A 24,351-nucleotide genomic window follows, 5' to 3' on the forward strand; every position below is an offset into this window, starting at 1 on the left:
GCGTGCATCCAAACATGACTAATAATAACCAGGAAGCAAGCATAGGACCATGCATGCTCTTGTCAATGACCCAAGAATTAGTTTGCTAAGAATAAAAACAAGAATAAGATTAAATGATTGCAAACCCAGAACAATCTAGTGTTAAGAAAACCATCTACAGTCCTATGCTCACAGATTCAGATAAGCAGTTCCAGAGAATACACATAAGAGTGCAACAACTACATATAAGAATAGTTTATAGTGTCAGATACATTCTTACACAACTCCACTGACCAACAAAAACAACAAAATAGTCCAAAACATATGCACACATAAAACAGAGTGCTCTAGTAAGTGGCTTGGCAAAAAGTGGCTTCTCCTCATTAAAAGTTTCAGTAGTAGTAAATGTAAGCCCTTAGAGCAGAAAACCCCTTTCTCCTTAGAGTTTATAGCATTTATAATCATTTACAAAATAATTGCCCACTCTTGGCCTTGTGGCCAGGTGGCAATTTCAATTTAGATAATTCTTTTGTGTAACTGTCTCGTTAGAAGTTGAGCAGTTTCTTTTGTGTAGCTGTCGAAACTGCTCGTATCCTTTTATTTTTAAATGGGATCCTTTTACATTGATCTTTTCCCTATAAAGTATGGCTAAAGTCATATTTCATATCTTTTTGTCCTTTATGACCTTTAATGGTCAATATTAAAGCCTTGTGATCATCACTCTTTATGGAGGTCAACGACGAGTTAGGTTCTCATTGGCTTGGCTCGTTCTCTTATCCATCGAGGACTTCGATTTTGGTCGGTCCTAAAGTGTAAGCATTCTTCCATTTTTTCTTGTTTTAAGTCTTTTGAATTTGCACATACAAGAGCAATGCCATTATTGATTTGATTTTATATTAAAAACAATAACTTTGGAAGATTTCATGTTATATTAGTATTAAAAGGCCAAGAGTCTAAAGGTGAGGCAACTCCTTGTTTAAATTTTGGCTCATAACTGCTTGAGTGGACCCTTGGGGCTATTCACTATATATATATATATATATATATATATGCCAATGTGCTTATTTTATGTTGCTGTTTGTATATATTTTTTTTCTAGTTTAAGACTAACCTAAGTACCCACGGAGATTTGAACCGGTGACCTATCGCAAGGAGTGCCTTAACAGTGCACCCATTCACCGTCAATCCAAAGCCCCGTGGGCCTGTTTGTATATATTTAACAACATAGGAAAAAATGAATTTATTTTGTATTTTTGATGCTTATTGTAGTTTGCTGATTTTTTGTAACTTTTGGTCGATGTTCCTGATGTCCAGACCCTCACTAATTTTTTGCTGATCCAATTTTTCATAAATGATTTCAAGTCCTGATAGAGATGCATTGTTAGAGTGACTCTCCTCATGATCTATGTCACGGACTAAACCATCTGTGCCACACACTGCATATGCTCTTGAAGATGTGAAGAAGAATAATTTAGAATAGTGCTCCACCACCTTGTATTTACATTTATTTGCAATACATACACGAAGGGTCAGGCCCAGCCATTCATATTTAGTGCATTCTTTCACATAGGTTTGCCCAACCCTTAATATTTGTGATTTTTTTGGCACAGGTCTGACAACCCCTTCATCTGTTGAACTCGTGGGCAGAAAAAGGCTCTAAATGGCTCATTGGAATGGAGTAAACCCTCCTGCAAACGCTAATAACTTGCCGTGGTCGTCCTACAGGGATGGTTTAGGCTTGAACCTGATTTTGGATAGCAACAGCCCTCAACAAGCAATATCAGAGGATGTGAATAACCTTTCTGTAAATCTTCCATAAGTTTTTATGCCTCCGAGTCTTTTGTTGGTTGAAATTTGACGTCATTCCATATTCAAAATCTAGACATGCCTTGTGGCAGAAATACACTCTAACTGCATGTTCTTTCACTGTCTATGGCCTCTTTTTAGTGGTTCCCACTGACTCCTTTGCAATATCTGCACCAGACCAACACTGATCAAACTTTAGCAGCAAGGCCTCAAGGGTAGAGAACCTCTCAAGATGTGTGGGAACAGGATTCGGCCTGATCTTAATCTTTCCATGAAAGTACCGAGCCTAACCCTTGAGTGAGCAAAAATTAGTGATAACAGGGTGGCAAAGCAGTAACCCGGAGAGAGTAGAGTGGGGTGAAATTTGGCTGTATTCCTAGGAGTATTCTGGACTGTTCTAGTTTTGTAGGAAATAATTTCTGGTGATAAGTTCTAAGGCTATTGGTACTGGCTTCAGAATGTCAAAACGACAAATATTACTGCAAACGGCATATATGTTGCTTTTGGGGATTCAACCTAAGATTATATTGTGATCGAAACATTGGTTGTTTTGGGAGGATTTTAAATTTAATCTCTTGTTATTATGTAGAGAAATATTGTATCATATCGTCAAATTGAAGTTATTTGTTGCAGAACCACTTATTGGGCAGAAATTTATATATCTACTTCTAGCCATTCTAAGCTTTTTTTTTGTATGTCTGTTATCTTGCATTTTTCTGAATTTATTTGGATCAGTTTAACAGGTAGCAAGGACTGGATGACTTACGAATAATAATATTATAGAGGTGAACTGGATAGAGTATGATCGACAACTTCCCAATGGCAGCTGAACAGAATTCACAGCCTCCAGAAAAAGGTGAATGCATGGCAGAGCAAAATGGTTGGCACTACAAACATAAGGTAGATTTGTCCTCTGAAAGTAGCATGGATGATGATCAACTTTGTGAAAATGAAAGTGAAGCTGATGACAATGAAGAAGATTGCTCAGACGATGAAAATGATGGCACAATAGAGGATGCTGATCCTGTTCTTCCAGTTTGCCTTAATATTGATGGTAGGATCGAGCATACCCAGAGTTTTGGTGCAGTAACCAGAGAGGACAGCATGTTGGTTGACTCCTCAGAGGGAGACAAGCTGCAAGGCACTGTTGACTTTGGGCAGAACTCTTTATCATCTGAAAGAGAGCAAGTCCATGGCAGGACTTTAGATGAACTGCTGGTTCTGTATGGGCACGAGGGGTCACTGGAAGATTATGAAGATGATAATGGTTGGAGCCCTTATGGAGATTTTGCAGTTCACACTAAGTGGTTTTGCATAAACTGCACTATGCCGAATCTTGATGACACTCTTCATTGTGGTGTATGGTGCAACTTCTTTTTGCATTCTGTCCTTGAAACATGGATATGGCTTATGATTTTTTGCCTGGCTCAGTTTTTTAGTAAAAGTCTATTTAAATATCTATTTGTCTCTGAAATTAGATTTGCTTGTCCCATTGAAGATGTGTGGTGAACATCGTGAGTCTGGAATCCTCAATGAGGGGTATTTGGCACCAGCAGAAGTGTCCAGTTCTTCTAAATTATCTCTGGAGATGCCTGGTGAGGTTTGCATTGAATTTTTTAATACATCTTTATCCATTATGTGATTTCCTTTGAAGTAAGTAATTTTTGACATTATTGGAGGCAGATTTTTTGTTTTTAACGGGATAACAAGATATAAATGACTTTTGGGGCATGACAGGCCTTGATGAGTATGATTTGAGTGTTTTATCCAGTAACTTCTTTCGTTGTGTATACTATTTTGTTGTCAATCAATAATATCAAAATGGTACAGTAAACGTTGGATAACCCCAACTGGGATTTGAGCTTGTTATGTTGTGGTGAAGCAATCTTCCTTTGCTATTTTTACTGTTTTTGGATTGTACCATGAATAACCATGACACCAACTTGTTTTGGCTATTTTTTTCCTTAAATACTCTAATATGTCATAGTTGCAAATTGTTTCTCTGTTAATAGTTGTTTTTGTAACACTAAGCTATGACATCTTTTCTGAATCCTGGTTTCTCTGTTAATTGCTGCTTTTGTAATACTAAGCTATGATATATTTTCTGAATCCTGTTCCATAGATCTGAAGTTTTCTCTGTTCAGAGCTAATTTCTGGTCTTCAGTTTTAGAAATTTGTTTTAAATGAAGTCACGAGTTAGGTTCAACTTATTAACATCTATTGCCAACTAGACGTTCTTCAATGCTCTTTTATCTTGAAAATTAAAATTGTAAATTATGAAGGATCAGGTTCATCATACATGCAATCAGAGTTGGTTGTGAGAATTAATGAATGAAGGGTAGAGGGGGAAGAAATGAACAATGGATTTGCAAAGCCGAAAAGGACATGCGAAAGAAAATATGGTAGATTAGTGTTTAAAGAGGCCCCATATTTACCTTGAATTCATCTCTTTACAAGTATGTTCTGTAATCCATTCAGAACTAGTAATCTTAAGAATAAAGATATCAGCATGGAAATGTTTTGCCAATTGCTATCGGTGGTCATTCACAAGATAAATATAATAGGAGGCTATAAGATATGTTAGACCATCTTCTTATTTTGAACTTGGACGTTAAGAGTAGAGTCATAAACCCATGTTGTTTGTTGGAAAAATAATTGTCTGAAAACTCTACAAAATTTGTTTATTGCATGTTAGGTGGCAGTGATTTATTGAAGAATGTTATATCACAGGTGAATTTCATAAGGATGCGATATATGTTTGGTGCATAACCTTGTGTTGTTATTATTGGTTATTGTTAGATTGGTCTGCCTTTTGTAGAGCACATATTGCTTGACAGAGTTAAACGGACTGTTCTCAAAATCAGATTATTTATCCATGTGTTTCAGCCTTTTACAGATTACATCTGCACTTTCTGGTGATAAAAGTTTAAGAAACTGGAACAGGGTTTGTGCCATACTGTTTCTTTAATTTCTCTTGGAAGTGCCCATCAAATGTATTGTCCATACTCTAAAATCACAAGTAAATATACTCGCATCTGTAAAACATTGTGACAAGAATAAATGTACATTGTAACATCAGAAACCTTTAGTTATGTTAATAATTTCTTTCTTCATGTATCCTGGTGTTTTACAAACTTTATATTTGACCTTAGATAATTCAAAACGATTGTTTTAGGTTATAGGTTAATGATTGACTTAGACATCTGTAATTACTGTGATCACAATGCCGGATGGCTTACTAGGTACTAGGTCGTTTCCTTGAGATGGCTTTGTGACATCCACATTATTTTGATGTTTAGTGTGTCAGACTCTCAACCTTTTTGTTGTCTAATATTTTCAGAAAATAGCAATGGAGTGGCTACTTGTATTACACCTACTCCAACCTCTGCAACTGGGGAGTTGTTAACATTGCTATTACCAGAGAGGCGCACAGTTATTGGGTTTGATGAGAGGATGCTGCTTCATTCAGAGGTAAAAATATGACTAAGGACAACATAGTTAAACAGAGTGAAAGTTGTTATTTTATGCTGGAAATTTTCAACTGAGATTTTCCTTTCATCTGGAATTCTGGATGGAGTGGGAAAAGTCCATGGAGGATTAAGTAATAATCTCAACTAGTTAAATATATATTGGATCTTATCACTTATGTATACCATAGAACTAATGCCATGGATGGATGTGGAAATGATAAAAAATGGGCCTCTATATTATAAGCTTGTAATCACAGTTGTTTCCTCACATCCTTTCTGGTTACCCAGATTAGATCTCATTCAAGGAAGTAATTTTCTGGGTTTGCCTCATTTTTCTGAATGTAATTTTCCTTCAAAAACATGTCACAATCTGCAATAATGAGAGATTTCGATTCCTTTCTATATCCTTGTTTCTCCTCAAAACATCTGATTCCCCTAAGCCTTTTTTAGTTTCACACTGTTATCACCTGAAATTGCCCCTTGAGAAGTATGCCACAAATTTCTTAAACATTTGCAAATGGACAGTTTAGGGAAGGTGCCTTTGTCACTGACACACTCTCTTGTGCTAGATCAGTGCTTGCTGATTCTATGGGGCTATCCCTATGGAAATTTGCTGATTAGATATCTTCAAATTTGTTTTTTCAAACTTCAAAATCAGCAAGGAAAACTTCAGATCTGCAATTTTGTGCCTTTAAATGGCGAATAAAATTCACAAATGGATAAGTTTAAGCTCCTTCTCTTAATGCGACTGCCCCCTTAATCCATGGGGTGAGTAAATGCATGTTGAAAAGTTCTAGGAACACTAGTTACATAATGGGAAATTCAACTAAACCATCAAAGAACTAGTGCAGATGAACTTTTGAAAGAAAATCTTGAAATCCGAATTCTAACCCTGGTGATTTTATTCTGTTTTGAAATAATTGTCATGATGACCAAAAATTACAATTGCCAATGAAATAGAGCAATTCCTTCTTCCGTATTTACTATTTAGAGATGTTCACTTGCACCTAAATTACCAGGAAACAGATCTGGATATGGATCCACCAGATTTTTGAAAAGCCAGGGTCTGGATACGGTGGGGAAACACCACGTACAAAAAATACAACAATAATTTCTAAAAGAAATAAAGAAACATTCAAAGTTAAAAATCAAAACCATTCATAATTCACAACATTAGAACTGAAACCATTATATAATTTATAAATTTGAAGTCTAAAACCATGATGCGTCATGCCTTATAAAAAAGGATAACTGTAGATAAAAAATTGAGTGTCTCACTAATGATCGCTCTAATGATATGGATGTAGAGTAGGTCTAACTATATATCCAAAGGTGGGTCTACGTTCTCATCACCTGAATATTTCAACTCTACATCATGATCAACCTGTCATCTTGAAATCTGTCTTAAAATCTAAAAATTCCCAGCCAGTTATGATGTTAAATGAATACTGTACACTGTTTGAGAACATGCTATAGTCTATGTATCATACTTTTCTAAGGGGAGTCTTCGCCTAGAGATGGATGGTATGGATTTAATTAAATTATTAATTATTAATGACACAACCATCCTTTGTACACAAAGAAAACTGAAAACTTAGTATATACTATATACTATTATGATTTATCTATATATTGTCTCAAAGCTTTCCCAGAGCTTTTCCACTAGCATTATCAAAAATTGAAAATTAAAATTTTAACGTCTCAGACCTTTCTCGCTAGCATTATTATGTGCTGTACTACCTATAGGCTACATGTAATTAATAACTTACAGAATTTTTATTTATTTTTTTTGTTTTATTTTATTTCCAAGGAAAAAATGGCAATTTTATTCATCTTGAATACAAGGAACAAAATTACATTTTGTATATGCTGAAAGCATTCGGTAAGATAAGCCTCTTGGCTTATGAGCTATATGAAGGAAAATTAGTAAAAAATGCATAAAAATGCATAAAAATGCCAAAGTTAAGTGTGATAATAATCACTTAACTTCTCCTTTTCCCCTTTCTTTTGCTGGACCTTTTGCCACCCCCCCTGGGTTGGGATCAACTGAAACCACTGCCAATTCATTTCCTGATGCCTGCGGTAGGGTTTCTTTGTCTGAGTCTGAGCTCTCCAAAACATGAGCTCTCTTTATACCCTCCGTCCCATTTTTGTTGTGTGTCTCCTTTTTCAGCTGTTTTGATGCTTGTATTTCTTCTGATTTGGTGTCCTTCTGCATATGCGTTGCATTGCCATAGTGAGCTGCTGCACCCCCTTCTGCTTGGTTTGTAGGATTCTCCATGGTTTCCTTTTGTTCCTCCTCTGAGAGGTAGGGATTAGAAGTCTGCCATCCTTTTCTTTTTCAGGTCTGCCCCTTTTATTTTTGGCATCTTTTTTGCCTCTGGGCACGTGTTTTGTAGGTGTCTTGTTTGGTAACATATACAACATTTGAATGTTATATTTTCATAATGTAAACATGGGGTTCACTGTACATTTTTGTGTTTTAGCTGAATCCGATTTGGTAGACCTTTACTAAGGTCTAGTTCAAGTTTCAACACATATTTTGGCAAAGGTGAAAAAACCTTTTTCCAATTTTTCAAGGTTCATCCTTTTGAATGTTCCTAAAGTATTCCCGATTTCCTCTAAGACCTTGTGGTGTATTCCCGATTTCCTCTAAGACCTTGTGGTGCCAGAAAGGAAGGGGAAGGTTTGGTAATCTCATCCAAACTGGCATTGTTGAGACCACAATTTTTGTGGCATCAAAATCTGGGAACCAATGGGTGATGAAAAGCCCAACTCTTCCCCAGAACCAGAGCCCATCTTTCATTACTCTTTCCAAATCTTCCTGAGTATCAAACTAAACAGTAAAGAAACACTTGGAACATAGATAAATATCACAGTTGGGTGTCCAATTTGAAAAGACCCACTGGTGTAACACATCAGATCGAGGCCAAAAACCATTGAATCTACAAATCACAACTCTAGATTGGAGAGCAGAGAAAAGATGGTTTACCTCTAATAGATTAACCTCCATGGAAGGTACTTGTTTCATATATTCAACGATGTAGGGTCCTGTGTTGTAGTGGGGCAGATTCGCTAGCTTGGAGCCTTTCCTTTGCGCTGCATCCTTATATGAGACAAGACCTCTAGGGTTCCTAGGTCTTGAAGAACCTCCATGCAACCTCAGGTTCAGGATTATAGTGGAGTTTCTAGAGATGTAGTAATCCCTCATTTGATAAGAATCCCGAAGCAACTTACCTTCAAAAAGAAGGCATTGGGAAGCTACAGGAATGCCCATTCTAATTTCCATACTCAGCTTCAGATTTATTTCTGCGTGTGAATTAGTGAGCCAGAAGGGCCAGAACAATGAGGACTCCCCATTTGGTTTCTTGATAAAGATTTGGAAGGTTTCCTGATCTGACTCTTCCTGTCTTTTGTCCAGCTCAAAACTAAGAGATCGAGAGTGATCTCCTTATGAAATTGTGTCACCCTTGTGCACAAGTATCTGCTTTGCTACGAACTGCATTCCCCTCATGGTTGTGCATGCATATGAGCCCAAAATTGAAGGAAGAAAGTATTCGGGCAACAATCCTGTAATGTTAGCCTAGCACGACCTTTCCATACTTTCTAAGCCTCTGCCAACGACACAAGCTTTGAAGCACTTATTTAATCATTGAACCTTGATTTCATTCTCATTACGAGCCCAGTCGAGGGTGTCTTCCAAAGGGCCTTCGCCTGCCCTCTTGGGCCATAGGCGCTCTGCAGCAGGAAGGTGGCCATTTTGATACAGACAAAACCATATTCAACCCTTGTCTATCGGCATGGAGAAAGCTGATCTCATCATCTCCATTCCTTGGCATGCTTTCGATGCGTGTATCAAGCTTGTGTTCAATGGTGACGCATGTCGAAGCTCTGTAGAGGAAAAGAACCCTAGCACTTTGCGTGAACTCCATCGCTCCCCAACAATGGTTATAACAATGCTTACACAATTATATAACTTAGAGATTAATAATAAGTAATGTAACTAAAAGCCAAAATATAATATTGGCTTTTTAGGGTATCAAATAGGTTGCAGACACCCTTAAAAAGTTGAGAAAAAAAACCTAAAACTCTAGTGTTATTTGCTTGGGATCCAACTTGTGAGGGCTAGCTAGCACACAATCTGTTTCATTTGCATGGGATCTGTTTGCGAGTTTGAAGGATCCATTTACATGGCATATTTTACATGGATCTGCATGGATTCATATTTGTATCCATATCTGAAATGTGGATTTGTGGATCCAACATCAAGATCCTATGGATTTGGTAACATAGATGAGCACAGTCTGAAATATTTCAGCTCAAAATCTCTCTTAATCAAAGAGTCTAAGTGGATTGACAAGAATCACCACTCAAACTTGTTGAGTATGTTGTCATTGATGTCAAAGCCAGAGCAGGTGCAGGATGTCTTCGATGAGATGATGCAGGTGCAGGATGTAGAGCGAGTGCAGATATCGTCATTGATGTCAGGGTTTGAAGGCTATTGATGTGATGATGTCCAGCTTGAGAATGCAGTGATGAAACCCTAGCTAACCCTAGCACTAGGGTTTGGTTTCCTTGGAGGATGCATATACCCTGCATTTGTTGGTGTTCTTGTAGCAGCAGATCAGTGAATTTTTCTTGGAGACCCTTGCCAGTAAATTCTCCTCGTCATACTGGTTCTGTTGATGTGTGGAGCGTCTTGCGGGCCTTCACGTTTTGAGAGATACGCTCAGTCAAAGTTGGTGCACCCAGCCAGTGGTCCAAAACTCCAAAGGGTTGCTGATGTGGCAGCATTCAATTGGCTTAGGAGGGATGCGCGTTGATGTGGCATCATACTGTTTGTTGGATTAATGTGATGATGTGCCAAGTTTCTTGCTGGGCAAAATAAAGTTTAAATTCATAGGGTTTTTGTCATAAATTAAATAATGGGTGTTTATGAAAAGTGTCATCATTTATTAAACGTGAAGAAAGGGTTTGTGGAAAGAATAATTCGTGGCCCCAAAGTCAAAGGTGAAATCAAATAAAAACAAGGCATGAAGAGATAATGAAGGTCGACCCTAACCTTTGGCCCATCAAATTTGAAATTAATATTTCAATGTTCCCTCCAGATTTTTGGGTCAGCTGACCTATCCGAACATTAAAAAAAAGGCACTGGTGCATTCAATTGAGGTATGTGTATTTTCTGCAATTATATTTCGGCACTGTGAAGTAATTTGCTTCTTCCATCTGTGGCAGGAAGGTTCTAATGGTTTGAGGAGCAACGAATTTTTGGCAAATGGTCTGGACCTTATTTTTCTTTGATTCGTCTTTCTTTTGGGACAAGGATTTCATGGGAATTTCTTTTTGCAGGGTTTCGCTGGAGATTATAATTTAGCCTTGGAAGCAACGTATTTTATAATTCCCTGCGGCACTATAGCAGAAGTGATCAATGTTTCGAGTGAAGGCTTATTCTTGATCATAGGGATTTGCTGTTTTGACTCAATCTTACAGATGGCATTCATTCCAACACCAAAGACTTAATTTCAAGAGGTCGTCTTAACTGAAGCACCTTCCTGAAGTTGAAGCAGATCGAAATAAGTCAAGCTGAGCACTATCGGAAGTAGACTAATCTTGAGTGGAGCTGAAGTCCTCCAAAGCCCTTCATTTGAGGTATTCACATTTTCTGAGGCAGAATTGAAACAAATACGGTCTTGAAGTTGTTTGTCCAATCTGAACCTGCATTGATCTTCTGGTTAGGGTGTCGCTGAGCTTGTTGGGTTTATTGGATCTACAGTTGTTGAACACACATTGTTGGATGGTGATCTCTGCAGTTATAAATTTTATACAGACCTTTATTTATGACCAACAACTCAGAAATTTGTTGAAGTTTCTAGCTTACCTGGATTAGTTGTGTCCTCCATACACCGTATAATCACAAAAATTTAGTTCTGGTCCACTATACACAGAATTGTGTACTCATTATGACCAGATCTAGTCTTCGGTCCTCATGAGGTTCATAACTGTATGGTAGTCTGCATCTATGGTTCACTTGGCAACTCTGGGAGTCATGCTCATCATTTATACACTGTAACATGATCTGAAAGACGTAATGCATTAAGACTGTTCTTAATTTGATAGTGACTGTGAGCTGTAGAAGAAAAGCATACCTTCAGTTGTCGCTTCAAATTATCAAATAAGAATTCTATTCACTTGTGCAAACCTTCATACATTGGACAGACCTCCACACATTGCTTATTGAACCAAGTATTGTGCAGACCTTCACACACTGTATGTAACCTTCAGCGCTGATCCTGATTATTAAAGCACAGAATGTCCTTGACTGCAAAAGACTGTTAGCATGAACTAGATGACTAGGCTACTAATATCTGAGAAGCTGGCGACCTTGATGACTTGACTGTTATGGCATATAACACTGATGCAAAGACTGCAATTCCTAATCTCTGTGCGAAGTCTCAGTAAGTATTAAGAAAAGGACCTAATTTTATGCATAAGGAGTAACCTACAATGACCTTGTTGAGGGAAATACAGTGACCCTGTGGATAGTAGGACAGAAACCTTGTTGACCGTAGAGCAGAGCCCTATGTCACCATTGAAGCAGTTGGGTTTTATTAATACATCACAGTTGCAGATTGTGGTCCAGAACAGTGATTGAAGGAATATGGTGGCATTCTTGATCACAACAGTGGAGTATCATCATGCATGGCTGTCCATTTGTGTATGATTAATATGTGTAGGGATTGCCAAGAAGATTGTTTATTGGTCTCTTTCAAGTTTCAAGCTATTACAACTTGAGCAGTTACAGAAGTTGTGTATAAAAGTGAGTTCCATAGAACTGTGTTGACAGAACCTTTAAGAAAGTATTCTAGATGGGAATACTCCTTTGGCAGCAAGTGGATGTGATATTTTGGGTGCCTAGCAGACAGCAGTGACCTTGATGATGACACCAGCGATGTTGATGTGATTTAGCAGTGATATAACTCAGTAACCCTAGACATGACAGTGACCTGCTCTTGTGATGGCAGTGCTCTCACTCTTATGATATATATGACATCAATCTTCGACAATACATATGGTACATGTATAACAGTGATCTTCTATGGTACACGTGACAGTGATTCTCTAAGATATATATAATATATATATATATATATGACAGTGGATTTTCATAATACATATGGCAGTGATCTTGTACCTTGACAATGAAGCATTGGCATGATTATCTGCTGCTAACACTAATACATGTTTTGAGACAGTGAGTGGCAGTGACGTGTGACAGACAGTGTTGACTTTTACATGGCAGTGAACCTTGGCAGCTTGCTTTTGTTGATGCAACTAGGACAGTCATTTGTTACAGCTGGGTTTTGATATAGCAAGAACAGTAGTATGCAATTGCTGTTGGAAAATGTAACTATGTTTGGTCTTCATTAATGTACTTGAGTCATCATGTAATGTTGTCAAAAGAATAAAGTAAATAATTTTTATTATTGTAACAACGACTTATTAAAGCATGGGTTTCATGCTTGGGTCATCATTATATTAGTCAAAGTCCCCATTGTGGACTCCTAGAATTAATATTGAGTTTATAGAGTCATTGTACATTCAAAAAGACCCTTCTTGGGCTTTTGAATCATGTAAAAAGGTTTAGTATTGAGTCAAATATGATTTATGTACCTTCGACATCAAGTCAGCCTAAGGATCCTAATTCAACCCACAAGAAGCCTATAAATACAAGCTAGTCGAAGTCATTTGGAGCATCAACTCTCAAGCAAGTTTGATATCTCAAGAGTAGCAGGAGAAGTGCGAAGTTTGTTGTCGGGAAGCCGAAAGAAGTGCGAGTTTGGATAAGTCTAAGGAGAGGAAGAAAATCAAGATTTTGGTGCCTCTCTCTTTGTGTTTTGTGGTCTGGATTGGGAGATCGAAGTCTCCTAAGTTTCGTTGTTGCTGACAGCTGCGACCTAGTTGAAGTTGTTGGAAGGGGTCAAGATCTAGGAGGCTGACTTGGTGTGGAGGGAAGGTTTGGCCTTGGTCTAGGGTGAAGAGTCTCAAAGAATACTATTGGAAGGAAGAATTATCTTGACTGGGTTTTCACCTCGAGGGGGGTTTTGCCTTGGCATAGTGCCTATATCTTGTGTCTCTTGTTTTGTGATCTTCATATACACATAATATGGTAATTGCTTGATGAAAGATAAGATAATAAAGAAGTAAAAGAATCCAACACATTCACAAGTAATTATCAAGAAAGGAGAATCAAACCCTAATATAACTACTTTGATTTTCCAATATGGTTTCAGATCAAGGTTAGGAAGAGTCGAATATTACTTTGTTGGCATGGATTCTCCCTCGTTGATGAACTATATAAGAATGGGTTGCAACACTGCTGGAAGTTGGATCAAGAGGATCATCTACTACTTGTTCAACAAGGTCAAGAGTCAAGGATTCCTGACTGCCCTTACAGGTTCTCTTACTGATGACAATGCATGGATCATTGATAGTGGAGCATCGAGACAAATGATAGCTGAAAGGAAGCAACTTCATACACTATCAAAGGAGCCATCTTCTCATGCAGTGGAATTGGGTGACAACAAAAGCTATGTTGTTACAGGTCTGGGATCAACATCGTTGAAGCTAGATAATGGATCAAAGTTGTATCTCAACAACATTCTATATGTTCCAGGTTTGAAAAGAATTTGCTTTCTATTTCTGTTTAGAAGATGAAGGGGAAAGAGTTGCGTTTGTTGATGGAAATGTATTGGTTTGGGGAAAAGACTTTAGCATTGATAAAGCTAAGGTTATTGGAGTTCGTGAAGGAAGTCTTTATAGGTCATTACACCACCTCTTCAAGCTTTGGTTCCTATGGAAATAAGTCCTATTGAGCTATGGCATAGGAGGTATGGTCATCTACATTATAAGGTCATCCCTCTCTTAGTCAACTGGTTCATGGTATTCCTAATATGAAGTTAGATCATGAAGGTGTGTGCAAGGGATGCTCTTTGGGAAAGCATACTAGAAAGCCATTTCATAATAGTGAAACTAGGTCTAAAGAGATATTAGACCTCATCCATTCCGATGTGTGTGGGCCCATGTCTGACAAATCACTTGGAGGTCATTTCTACTATGTGACATTCATTGATGATCATTCTAGAAAGTCGTGGCTCTACCTCAAAATTAAAGATGAAGTATTTGATAAGTTCAAGGAGTTTAGGGCTGAAGTGGAAACCCTAACCGAAAGAAAGATAAAAACTCTGAGGTCTGACAATGGTGGGGAATACACTTCTAAGGAATTGATTGCATATTGTAAGGAAGCAAGTATTAAGAGGGAGCTCATTGTTCCCTATTATCTCGAACAAAATGGATTGACCGAAAGGAAGGATATGTCTTCGAACTATGCTCCTTTATCAAGATCTACCGAAATTCTTATGGGGAGAAGCAGCGATGACTGTTGTATACATTAAAAATAGAAGTCCTCATAAGAGTCTTGATAATACAACACCCGAAGAAGTATTCACAGGAAAGAAGCCAAGTGTGGATCACCTTCGAATCTTTGGAAGTCCAACATATATCCATGTTCTAAAAGACCAGCGAAAGAAGATGGACTCTACAAGTATCAAGGGAATATTCGATGGTTATAGTCTTTCCTCAAAAGCATATAAAATCTACGTAAATGAAGGAAGACACATTGAAGTAAGCAGGGATGTCATATTCGATGAAATACAAGCATACAAGAAATAAAAGGATATTCCTATTGATTTTGATGACGAAGAAGTTCCCATATTTGAAGAAGAAGAAGTTCATCATGGAAACTCTACTACAAATATCGAAGAAGGACCAAGTGAGCCTATTCAAGTGGCAGTTATCCCAACCACAAGGAAGAGGCCAAATTGGTTGAAAGCTACATTAGAAGATGCTGAAGGACAAGAAGCTGCGAAAGGTGCCTTCATGGAAAGTAAGAAACCAAAGAGATATTTTGGCTATGTTGCATATATGACAAATTTAATTGGTCTACATTCAAGGAAGCTGCGCATGAAGAGGTTTGGAAGAAAGCAATGCAGGAAGAATATCAATCCATCATGAAGAATGGGGTTTGGGAGATCGTTCTTGGCCCTAGTGACAAATCGGTTGTCACATCTAAGTGGATCTATAAGATTAAACATGCTGTTGATGGAAGTATAGACAAGTACAAGACAAGATTCGTTGCAAGGGGTTTCTTCAAAAGGAAGGCATTGATAATGAAGAAACCTTTGCACCTACAACAAGGTACACTACCATTAGATCGTTGGTTTCATTGGTTGCTACAGTGGGGTGGAATATCCATCAAATGGATGTTAAGATCACATTTCTAAATGGGACCATTGATGAGGAAGTGTACATCGAACAACCCAAGGGCTTTGAAGTGAAAAGCAGGGAATCTCATGTTTATAGACTTAAGAAAGCCCTATATGGTTTGAAGGAAGCACCTAGGGCATGGTATGCAAGGATGGATGCATATCTACTTAGAATTGGGTTCGTGAAGAGTTCTGCTGATCCGAATCTCTACATCAAGGTCGTGAATAATGAGTCCGTCATTATTCTACTATATGTGGATGATCTATTCATCATAGATGTAGAATGAAGAATTCAAGAATGAAAGAAGACGTTGGCAACTGAATTTGAAATGAAGGATCTAGGGTTGATGCACTATTATGTAGGTCTAGAAGTATGGCAAAGACTTGGGGAGATATATTTGGGGCAAGGAAAGTACATCATCAAGTTATTGTAGCAATTCAGGATGATGGATTCCAAGCCGATTACTACTCCTATGATCACCAACCTTAAGAAGTTGAGGAGCTTTGACTCTAGTCTCGTGGATCCTATCACATATCGGCAGTTGGTGGTTTCCCTAATGTATCTGGTAAACACTAGGCCAAATATGTGTTTTGTAGTGAACATTCTTAGTCAGTTTCAATTGGAGCCTCATCATGATCATTGGATAACTACCAAACATATATTGAGGTATCTTCGTGGCACTATACATCAATGCCTAAAGTATGATAGTAAGGAAGTCAAACTAATTGGCTTCACAGACTCTGATTGGGGTGGCAGTGAGACCGATGGAAGGAGCACTACTGGAGGATGCTTTAGTCTGGGAGCTGCTATGATCTCATGGATGAGTAGGAAGCAAGATCCCGTTGCATTGAGTAGTGCCGAGGCAGAATATGTGGCTACATGTGAAGTAGGAAAAGATGTTTGTTTAAGGAAGCTTCTGACATATTTGTTCGAAAAGTCTCTAGGTCCTACTGTGATTAATTGTGACAATCAAAGCTGTATGAAGATGTCTAGAGATCCCGTGTTTCATTCGAGGACGAAACATATAAATTGCCTTAAGATAATTGCTCAATAGAAATGATAGATATATTTGCTCAAAACAAAAGTAGAATGCTTCAAAAAATGAAAACAAAGCAATCTTGAAATGGAGACAAAGATGTTAGCACGATAATTGATACAAGATATAAAATGCTTTTAAAATATAATCAATGCCTAAATCAAAGCATATAGAGATATCTTGCAAAAGGAAAGTCAATTAGTGTTCTACTTGCAAAAGGAAAATGAAACAATGCTTGCCAACATAAAATATTCAATAATGACCTGTAAAATGGACAATTGCAAGTGAAATCATAAGATGTATTGATTGCTGCAAATTTGTTTCTTGTATTTTCAGATTTTGTCAAAGACTCTCCTGTAGTTGTTACTTGTTCGATAGATGAACGAGTAACAGACATACTGACAAAGGCTCTTCTTAATAAGAAGTTTGAATATCTAAGGAACCTGCTTGGTTTGGTAGATATTGTTGATTATATTGATGATAATGATGATTTGGGGTAGCATTGGATGTGCTTTAGCCATGAAAATTGGTGGAGAGGCTAAAGCACATGAGATCTCCAAGACCCAGAAATGGTTCGGACAGATTGTACTCGGTTTGGGAGATATTAAAATAATTAATATTTTTAATGGAGTTCCTAAGTTTAAACTTAGGAAAAATAAAATATTAATGGATATTAATATAAAATTGGGTTAGAAGGTTCCAAAAGTCATGGATCAAGCCAAACCTAATCTTAGTCGTTGATTAGAGATATAATCTCGGCCATTGAAGGACCAATGGGAAAAGTATAAGAAGAGGCTTGAGGGTTAGTTGGAGAACACACCAAAGTGATCAATGATTCATTTTGCCAGAGCGAGGTTGCTAAGCAAAAGTGAAGCAGTGATCAGTGACGAGGGGCAGTGAGTATTGGGCAAAGAGGTAGAGACAATACTGAGAGACTAGCGTAGAAGCAGGGAGGGCGAGGGCAACAATGAGTTTAGGCCACTCAGAGCCCAACAGAGACAACGCAGAGGCCGGAGGGACTGCGTCATCCACGCAGAGGCTGTTGGAGTGACGCAGAGGGTCCCAGAGGCTGCGCAGTGCCTCAGAGGGCTGACACAGAGGGACTTGGGGTTGACATAGGTCAGCAGGAGGCTGGCATAGAGGCCAAAAGGGCCAACGCTGAGCTTTTGTTGTGCCAGAGAGGGTTTCGTTGGACAGGTTTTCTAAATACCTGTTTCCGAATATAGAGGTATTGTTGTCGTGTATTTTTCTTTGTCGGGTGAGCCAGTTAGGCACCCAGTTGTACTCAGAAAGACTGCATAATAATATAATCCTTTGAATAGTTGCACCGGTTTTCCCGCATTGGGATTTTTTGGGGACATTTGTCCAAAAATAACGTTGTCACTTGTGTGCTTGTTTTCTTTCAGTTGATGATCTGTAGATGTTGTGACTGTATTGTGTTTATTTTGTATTTAAATGTTTTAAACAACTTGTTCAGAATTTACAAGTAGAAGAAATAAACCAGTAGAATACAGATTAATTTTCTAACGGATAGACTTAGAAAATTCAACATGGTATTAGAGCATGGTTGTAGATCACAGGAAAACTGAAGGCATCAGTTGAGCAGAGCATTTGTAGCAAAAACAGTTGTCCCGAGTGACAGTAGTTGATCCTTGCAAAAGCGACAGAGGAAGGGTTGACGCAGAGGGGCTGTGTCATTAGTCTGGGCTAGAGAGAGGCCAGTGCAGAGGCTGAGGAGGGCAGAGAAAGGCTCATGCAGAGCCACACAGAGGCTAGGAGGGCTGACGCAGTTGGCTGAGGGAGTTATTTTGCCGGTGCTAGGATTGCACAGACCCAAGAGGCTCAATCCTTCAGTTGTTGGGGCGAAGGAAGCTGTTGGCAGTTTGCGGGAGCGAAGCTGGTTGGGTACTGTGGTTAGAACAGTACCTAACAGGGCAAGACCAAGGCAGAGAGAGTTGCTGTCGAGGCGGATTTTCTAGCCAAGGAATCCGGATCAGTGTTGCAGTTGCACAGACGATCGGAGAGGAGCAACTTGACAGTCGACAGAAGGATTTCTAGGAGGGAAATCGGGACTTAGAGGGAGTCTAGAAGAGAACTTCCAGACGGGAAGTAGAGATATTCAGCAGGAGTTGAACTGAGAACTTCTAGGCGGGAAGTAGAGAGACTCAACGGGAGTCGAACCAAGAACTTCGAGGCGGGAAGTAGAGAGACTCAGTAGGAGTCGAACTTAGAACTTCGAGGCGGAAGTAGAGAGACTCGGAGGAGTCGACAGAGAAGAGCAGTGAGATGGCCATGAATGGGCTGAGAGATCAGGACAGGCTAGACAGAGCGTCCAACTTTGTGGTTTGGAAGCCCAGGATCTTGTCCATTCTAGATAGAGATTGTATCAAGGGCTTCGCCTTGAGAGTGATGGCTATCCCAGTTGACCTGGTAGTTAATGAAAGGTACGAGGAGACAATGGCTAAAGCAAAGTGTATCATCCTTGATGGGGTCAAGGATCATGTGGTCCCACATATTGCTGATAAGGAAACGACAAAGGAGATGTGGGACACTTTGAAGACATTGTACCAGCATACTTTCGTGCAGAGGAAGATGCTCCTGGAGAATCATCTAAGATCATACCAAATGTAGAAGGGAGCACAGATAGATGTTTTCCTCGGTCAGTTGAAGGAGATCTGTGACCAACTGACTTCCATAGGGGCCACGCCAGATCAGGAATTGATGGTAAGGACCACACTTAACGCAGTCTCCGAGGATTGGGAGACATTTGTCCAGAGCATACTGGGCAGGACGAGTCTTCGGATTGGGAAGAACTGTGGGCGACTCTTTGTTAAGAAGAGATCAGATGGCTGACCAAGGCGGGAAGTAGCGGCAAAGGGGTCAAGATCAAGAAGGAAGAGGAAGAGGATGCGGCTCTAGCATTTGCGAGAAAGCAAGAGAAGAGGAAGAAGAAGGACCTCTCCAAGGTCAAGTGCTTCCATTGTGGGGAACTGGGTCACTATGTGAACTAGTGTCCGAGGAAGAAGAGTAAGGGAGAGGCTTCTGACTCGAAGGCAGTGTCAGGGAGGGTGGAGAAAGAAGTCGAGGAAGATGACGATTGTGCCATGAGTGCTCATGTGCCACTTGAGAAGAAGTGGGGATACATTGAGTTGTAGTCAGGAGGACTACAGGCGATGAGGGGCAGGATCCTTGAGGTACCCAACCTCTTGGATTATACCTTGCTACGGGAGCCCCAAAGAGAGAGTAGCAGGATTGGCAGATGTCGGTAGAGATGGATGCAGATGAAGCGGCAAAGAGTGCTACAGTGCAGGAGTCCTTGGACAATGCAAGGCTAGCAGGCTGCAACTGTGCGAGAGGCAAGGGAGTGTTGCAACGGTGTAGGATGGCACACAGAGGTGTGCAACGATGCGAGATGCAGGGAGTTGTTGTAGTAGCGCAAAGGTCAGTAGAGGGAGCACTTGTTAGCGACAGAGGGAGCTTCAACATCGGGAGTGTTTCTAGCCTAACAGGGATGTTAGAAGTTGGGTGGATCAGTTACTTACTTCTCAGTAACTGAGTTGCAGTGCAGTAGCACGATGCAACATGATGAGAGGGGGATGCACTGCTAATGCAGTGTTGGGAGGATGGACCAACATCGAAACGGATGCAGAGGGAGTTGCCGTACAGATGCAACAGTGGCAGTGGCAGGGCCATGGGCAGTAGTACAGGATGCAATAGTGTAGAGGATGTTGGGCGGGGAGGCTTAGTATTAGCACAGGTACCAGTGCCAGATAATCAAAGTGATGCTTAGTGAGGAGAATTACTAGAGCACAGTCCTCGCTAAGAGGGAGTGTTGATTTGGGGTAGCATCGGATGTGCTCTAGCCATGAAAATTGGTGGAGAGGTTAAAGCACATGAGATCTCCAAGACCTAGAAATGGTTTGCATAGATTGTACTTGGTTTGGGAGATATTAAAATAATTAATATTTTTAATGGAGTTCCTATGTCTAAACTTAGGAAAAATAAAATATTAATGGGTATTAATATAAAATTGGGTTAGAAGGGTCCACAAGTCATGGTTCAAGCCAAATCTAATCTTAACATTGATTAGAGATTTAATCTCGACTGTTGAAGGACCAACGAGAAAAGTATAAGAAGAGGCTTGAGGGTCAGTTGGTGAACACACCAGAGTGATCAGTGATTCATTTTTCTAGAGCGAGGTTGCTAAGCAAAAGTGAACCAGTGATCAGCAGCGAGGGGCAGTGAGTATTAGGTTAGGCAGAGAGGCAGAGATAATATTGAGAGACCAGCGCAAAAGCAGGGAGAGCGAGAGCAGCAACCAGTTCAGGCCACACAGAGCCCAACAGAGACAACGCAGAGGCTAGAGGGACTGCTTCATCCACGCAGAGGCTGTTGGAGTGATGCAGAGGGTCCTAGAGGCTGTGCAGTGCCTTAGAGGGCTGACGCAGAGGGTCTTGGGGCTGATGCAGGTCAGTAGGAGGCTGGCGCAGAGGGTCCTGGGGCTGATGCAGGTCAGTAGGAGGCTGACGCAAAGGCCACAAGGGCCAATGCGGAGCTTCAGTTGTGCCGGAGAGGGTTTCGTGGGACAAGTTTTCTGAATACCTATTTCTGAATATAGAGGTATTGCTGCCGTGTATTTTTCTCTGTCAGGTGAGCCAGTTAGGCACCCAGTGGTACTCAGAAAGATTGCATAATAATATAACCCTCTGAATAGCTGCATTGGTTTTCCCGCATTGGTTTTTCCTGGGGACATTTGTCCAAAAATAACGGTGTCACTTGTGTGCTTTTTTTCTTTCAGTTGATGATCTATAGATGTTGTGACTGTATTGTGTTTATTTCGGTATTTAAATGTTTTAAATAACTTGTTCAGAATTTACAAGTAGAAGGAATAAACCAGCAAAATACAGATTAATTTTCTAATGGATAGACTTAGAAAATTCAACAGATAAGAGTATGGAAGAGATTTGTTTAGGCTCTGCGAGTGAAGCATTGCTTGGGAAGACATCTGGCCAACCCTTTTTGTTGATGTCTTGGTCCCAAAGTTGGAAAGGTGGTGTTTGTTATTGAGCTTTGTTTTTGGATACACACTTGGATATTTGGGTTGGTGTTTAGCAAGTATGATGGTACCTAGAGGAGCTGAAAGCTTGAGTCCACCTTATTCCCAATTGGATAGATTTCCCTGGTTAGGATTCTAGTCCATGGCATCATGGTGACTAAATTGTTGAGAGACCAATGGATAGATTGCCCTAGTTAGGAATCTAGTCCGTGGCATTGCGATGCCTAAACTGTTGAGAGACCAATGGATAAATTGCCATGGTCAGGAATCTAGTCCATGGCATTGTCGCGCCTAAAGTTCTTCATGGTTCATATAGTTTGAGATCTTCCATTGTATTTGTACATTATGAATATCTCCCTAGTTAAGAGGGAGTGTTGGAAAATGTAACTATGTTCAGTCTTCATTAATGTACTTGAGTCATCATGTAATGTACTTGTCAAAAGAATAAAGAAAATAATTTTTATTATTATAACAATGACTTATTAAAGCATGGGTTTCATGCTTGGGTCATCATTTTATTAGTCAAAGTCCCTATTGTGGACTCCTAGGATTAATATTGAGTTTATAGTCATTGTACATTCAAAGAGACCCTTCTTGGGCTTTTAATCATGTAAAAAGGTTTAGTATTGAGTCAAATATGATTTATGTACCATCCACATCAAGTCGGCCTAAGAGAGATCAAGTTGGCCTAAGGATCCTAATTCGACCCACAAGAAGCCTATAAATACAAGCTAGTCGAAGTCATTTGGAGCATCAACTCTCAAGCAAGTACCTGGAGATGTGCGAACTTTGTTGCCGAGAAGTTGAAAGAAGTGCGAGTTTGGGGAAGTCTAAGGAGGAAGAAAATCGAGATTTTGGTGCCTCTCTCTCTTTGTTTCGTGGTCTGGATTGGGAGTTCGAAGTCTACTAAGTTTCGTTGTTGCAAGAAGTTATTGCCTAGTCGAAGTTGCTGGAAGGGGTCGAAGATCTGGGACGCTGACTTGGTGTGGAGGGAAGGTTTGGTCTTTGTCTAGGGTGAAGAGTCTCAAAGAATAGTATTGAAAGGAAGAATTATCTTGATTGGGTTTTCCCCTCGAGGGGGGTTTTTCCCTGGCATAGTGCCTATATCTTGTGTCTCTTGTTTTGTGATCTTTATACACACATAATATGGTAGTTACTTGATGAAGGATAAGATAATAAAGAAGTAAAAGAAGCCAACACACACTCACAAGTACCTCCTCTTAAGCCAAAAATGATGCCAAAATTGTGTAGCTGCACCCCGTGACTAATACATTTGAGAAGCGACATAATAGTCGTCCCCTCCCAAATGTTGCTTGCCGTCAAGCAACCTCAAATCCAGGTGCTCCAGTGTATGCTCACACTCCCAGGTGGCATCCTCATTCGGCAAGTTCTTCCATCGTACCAAGAACTCCCTGATGGTTATGCTCCTCAGTCTCCTCTCCCTGCTCTCCAGAATGGCCTCTGGTTCCAACACCAAATGGCCCTCATCATCCAATGGGGGTAGATCAGCTGCTGCGGTCACCTGTTGTCCCAACACCTTCTTCAGGCATGAGACATGAAATACGTTATGGATTCTACTCCCCGGAGGCAGCTCTAGCTCATAAGCCACCTCTCCAACCCGCCTAGTCACCCGGTAGGGCCCATAGAAGCGTGGCTGTAGCTTCTCAGCCCCCTTCTGTTTTAGTGTAGACTGTCTGTAAGGCTGCAACCGAAGGTACACTAGGTTCCCCTCTTCAAAGTGCCTCTCTATCCTGTGCCAATTTGCATACAGTTTTCACTGATTCTGGGCTGTCGCTAGATTATCCTTGAGAGCTTTGAGGATATCTTGGCTCCCTTAGACCTAGTCTTTGGCGTATGGGCCTGACTGTCTCCGAAAATAACATCTGCAAAAGTCAGAGCATCATAACCATAAAGGGTACGGAAAGGAGTCATACCGATAAACATGTGGTGTGAGGTGTTGTAGCAAAATTCGCCCAAGTGCAACAATCGAATCCACGTCCTTTGTTGACCTGTCACATAGTTTCTCAGGTATCGCTCCAACCATTGGTTGACCCTCTCCATCTGGCCGTCCATTTGAGGGTGATAACTAGTGCTAGGAGTGAGCTCTGTCCCAACCAACCTGAAGAGCTCCTGCCAAAAGCCACCCATAAATCTACTGTCTCTGTCGCTCACAATGTTCTTGGGGAGTCCATGTAGTCTGAAAACCTCCCGGAAGAACAACTCGACAACCTGGGCAACCGTGTATCTAGTGGGGATGGCGAAGAAATGGGCAAATTTGGTCAGCTTGTTGACCACCACATATATGCAATCCTTCCCCTGTACCATGGGGAGCCCAGTGATGAAATCCATCGAGATACTTTCCCATTTCCCCTCTGGAATGGGAAGTGGCTGTAATAGCCCTGTAGGGTGAGTTAGCTCCCCCTTGTTCCGTTGGCAGGCCTCACACTCCCTTACGTGCTGCAACACGTCCTCCTTGAGGCCTTTCCACGTGAACCTCTCCCGAACAACCATGTAAGTCTTTCGGAACCCCTGGTGTCTGGACATGGTGAATCGTGAGCTGCCTGGAGTACCCTCTCCCTCAACTGCGAGTTAGGCACCAAGTAAATGCGCCCCTTGTAATAGATGACCTCATCCATCACATGGTAACGCTCATCTGCATGTGTCCCCTCCAGCACCTCGCA

General features: G+C 40.2%; 1 protein-coding gene across 1 annotated transcript in view; it reads left to right on the forward strand.

Moving 5' to 3' along the window:
• LOC149203917 (histone deacetylase 15-like) overlaps nt 1–24,351 on the forward strand; it is a 283,535-nt gene that overhangs the window by 59,596 nt on the left and 199,588 nt on the right. The window contains exons 2-4 of the mRNA XM_089402027.1: nt 2,521–3,144; nt 3,284–3,380; nt 5,126–5,256. Of these exons, the coding sequence (XP_089258153.1) occupies nt 2,587–3,144; nt 3,284–3,380; nt 5,126–5,256 (786 nt within the window). The 5' untranslated portion in view covers nt 2,521–2,586. The remainder of the gene's footprint in view (nt 1–2,520; nt 3,145–3,283; nt 3,381–5,125; nt 5,257–24,351) is intronic.

Source organism: Pinus tabuliformis, chromosome 2_1 (assembly GCF_031772625.1).
Source record: "Pinus tabuliformis cultivar Carrire ecotype Pingquan chromosome 2_1, CPIR1, whole genome shotgun sequence".
NCBI lineage: Eukaryota > Viridiplantae > Streptophyta > Pinopsida > Pinales > Pinaceae > Pinus > Pinus tabuliformis.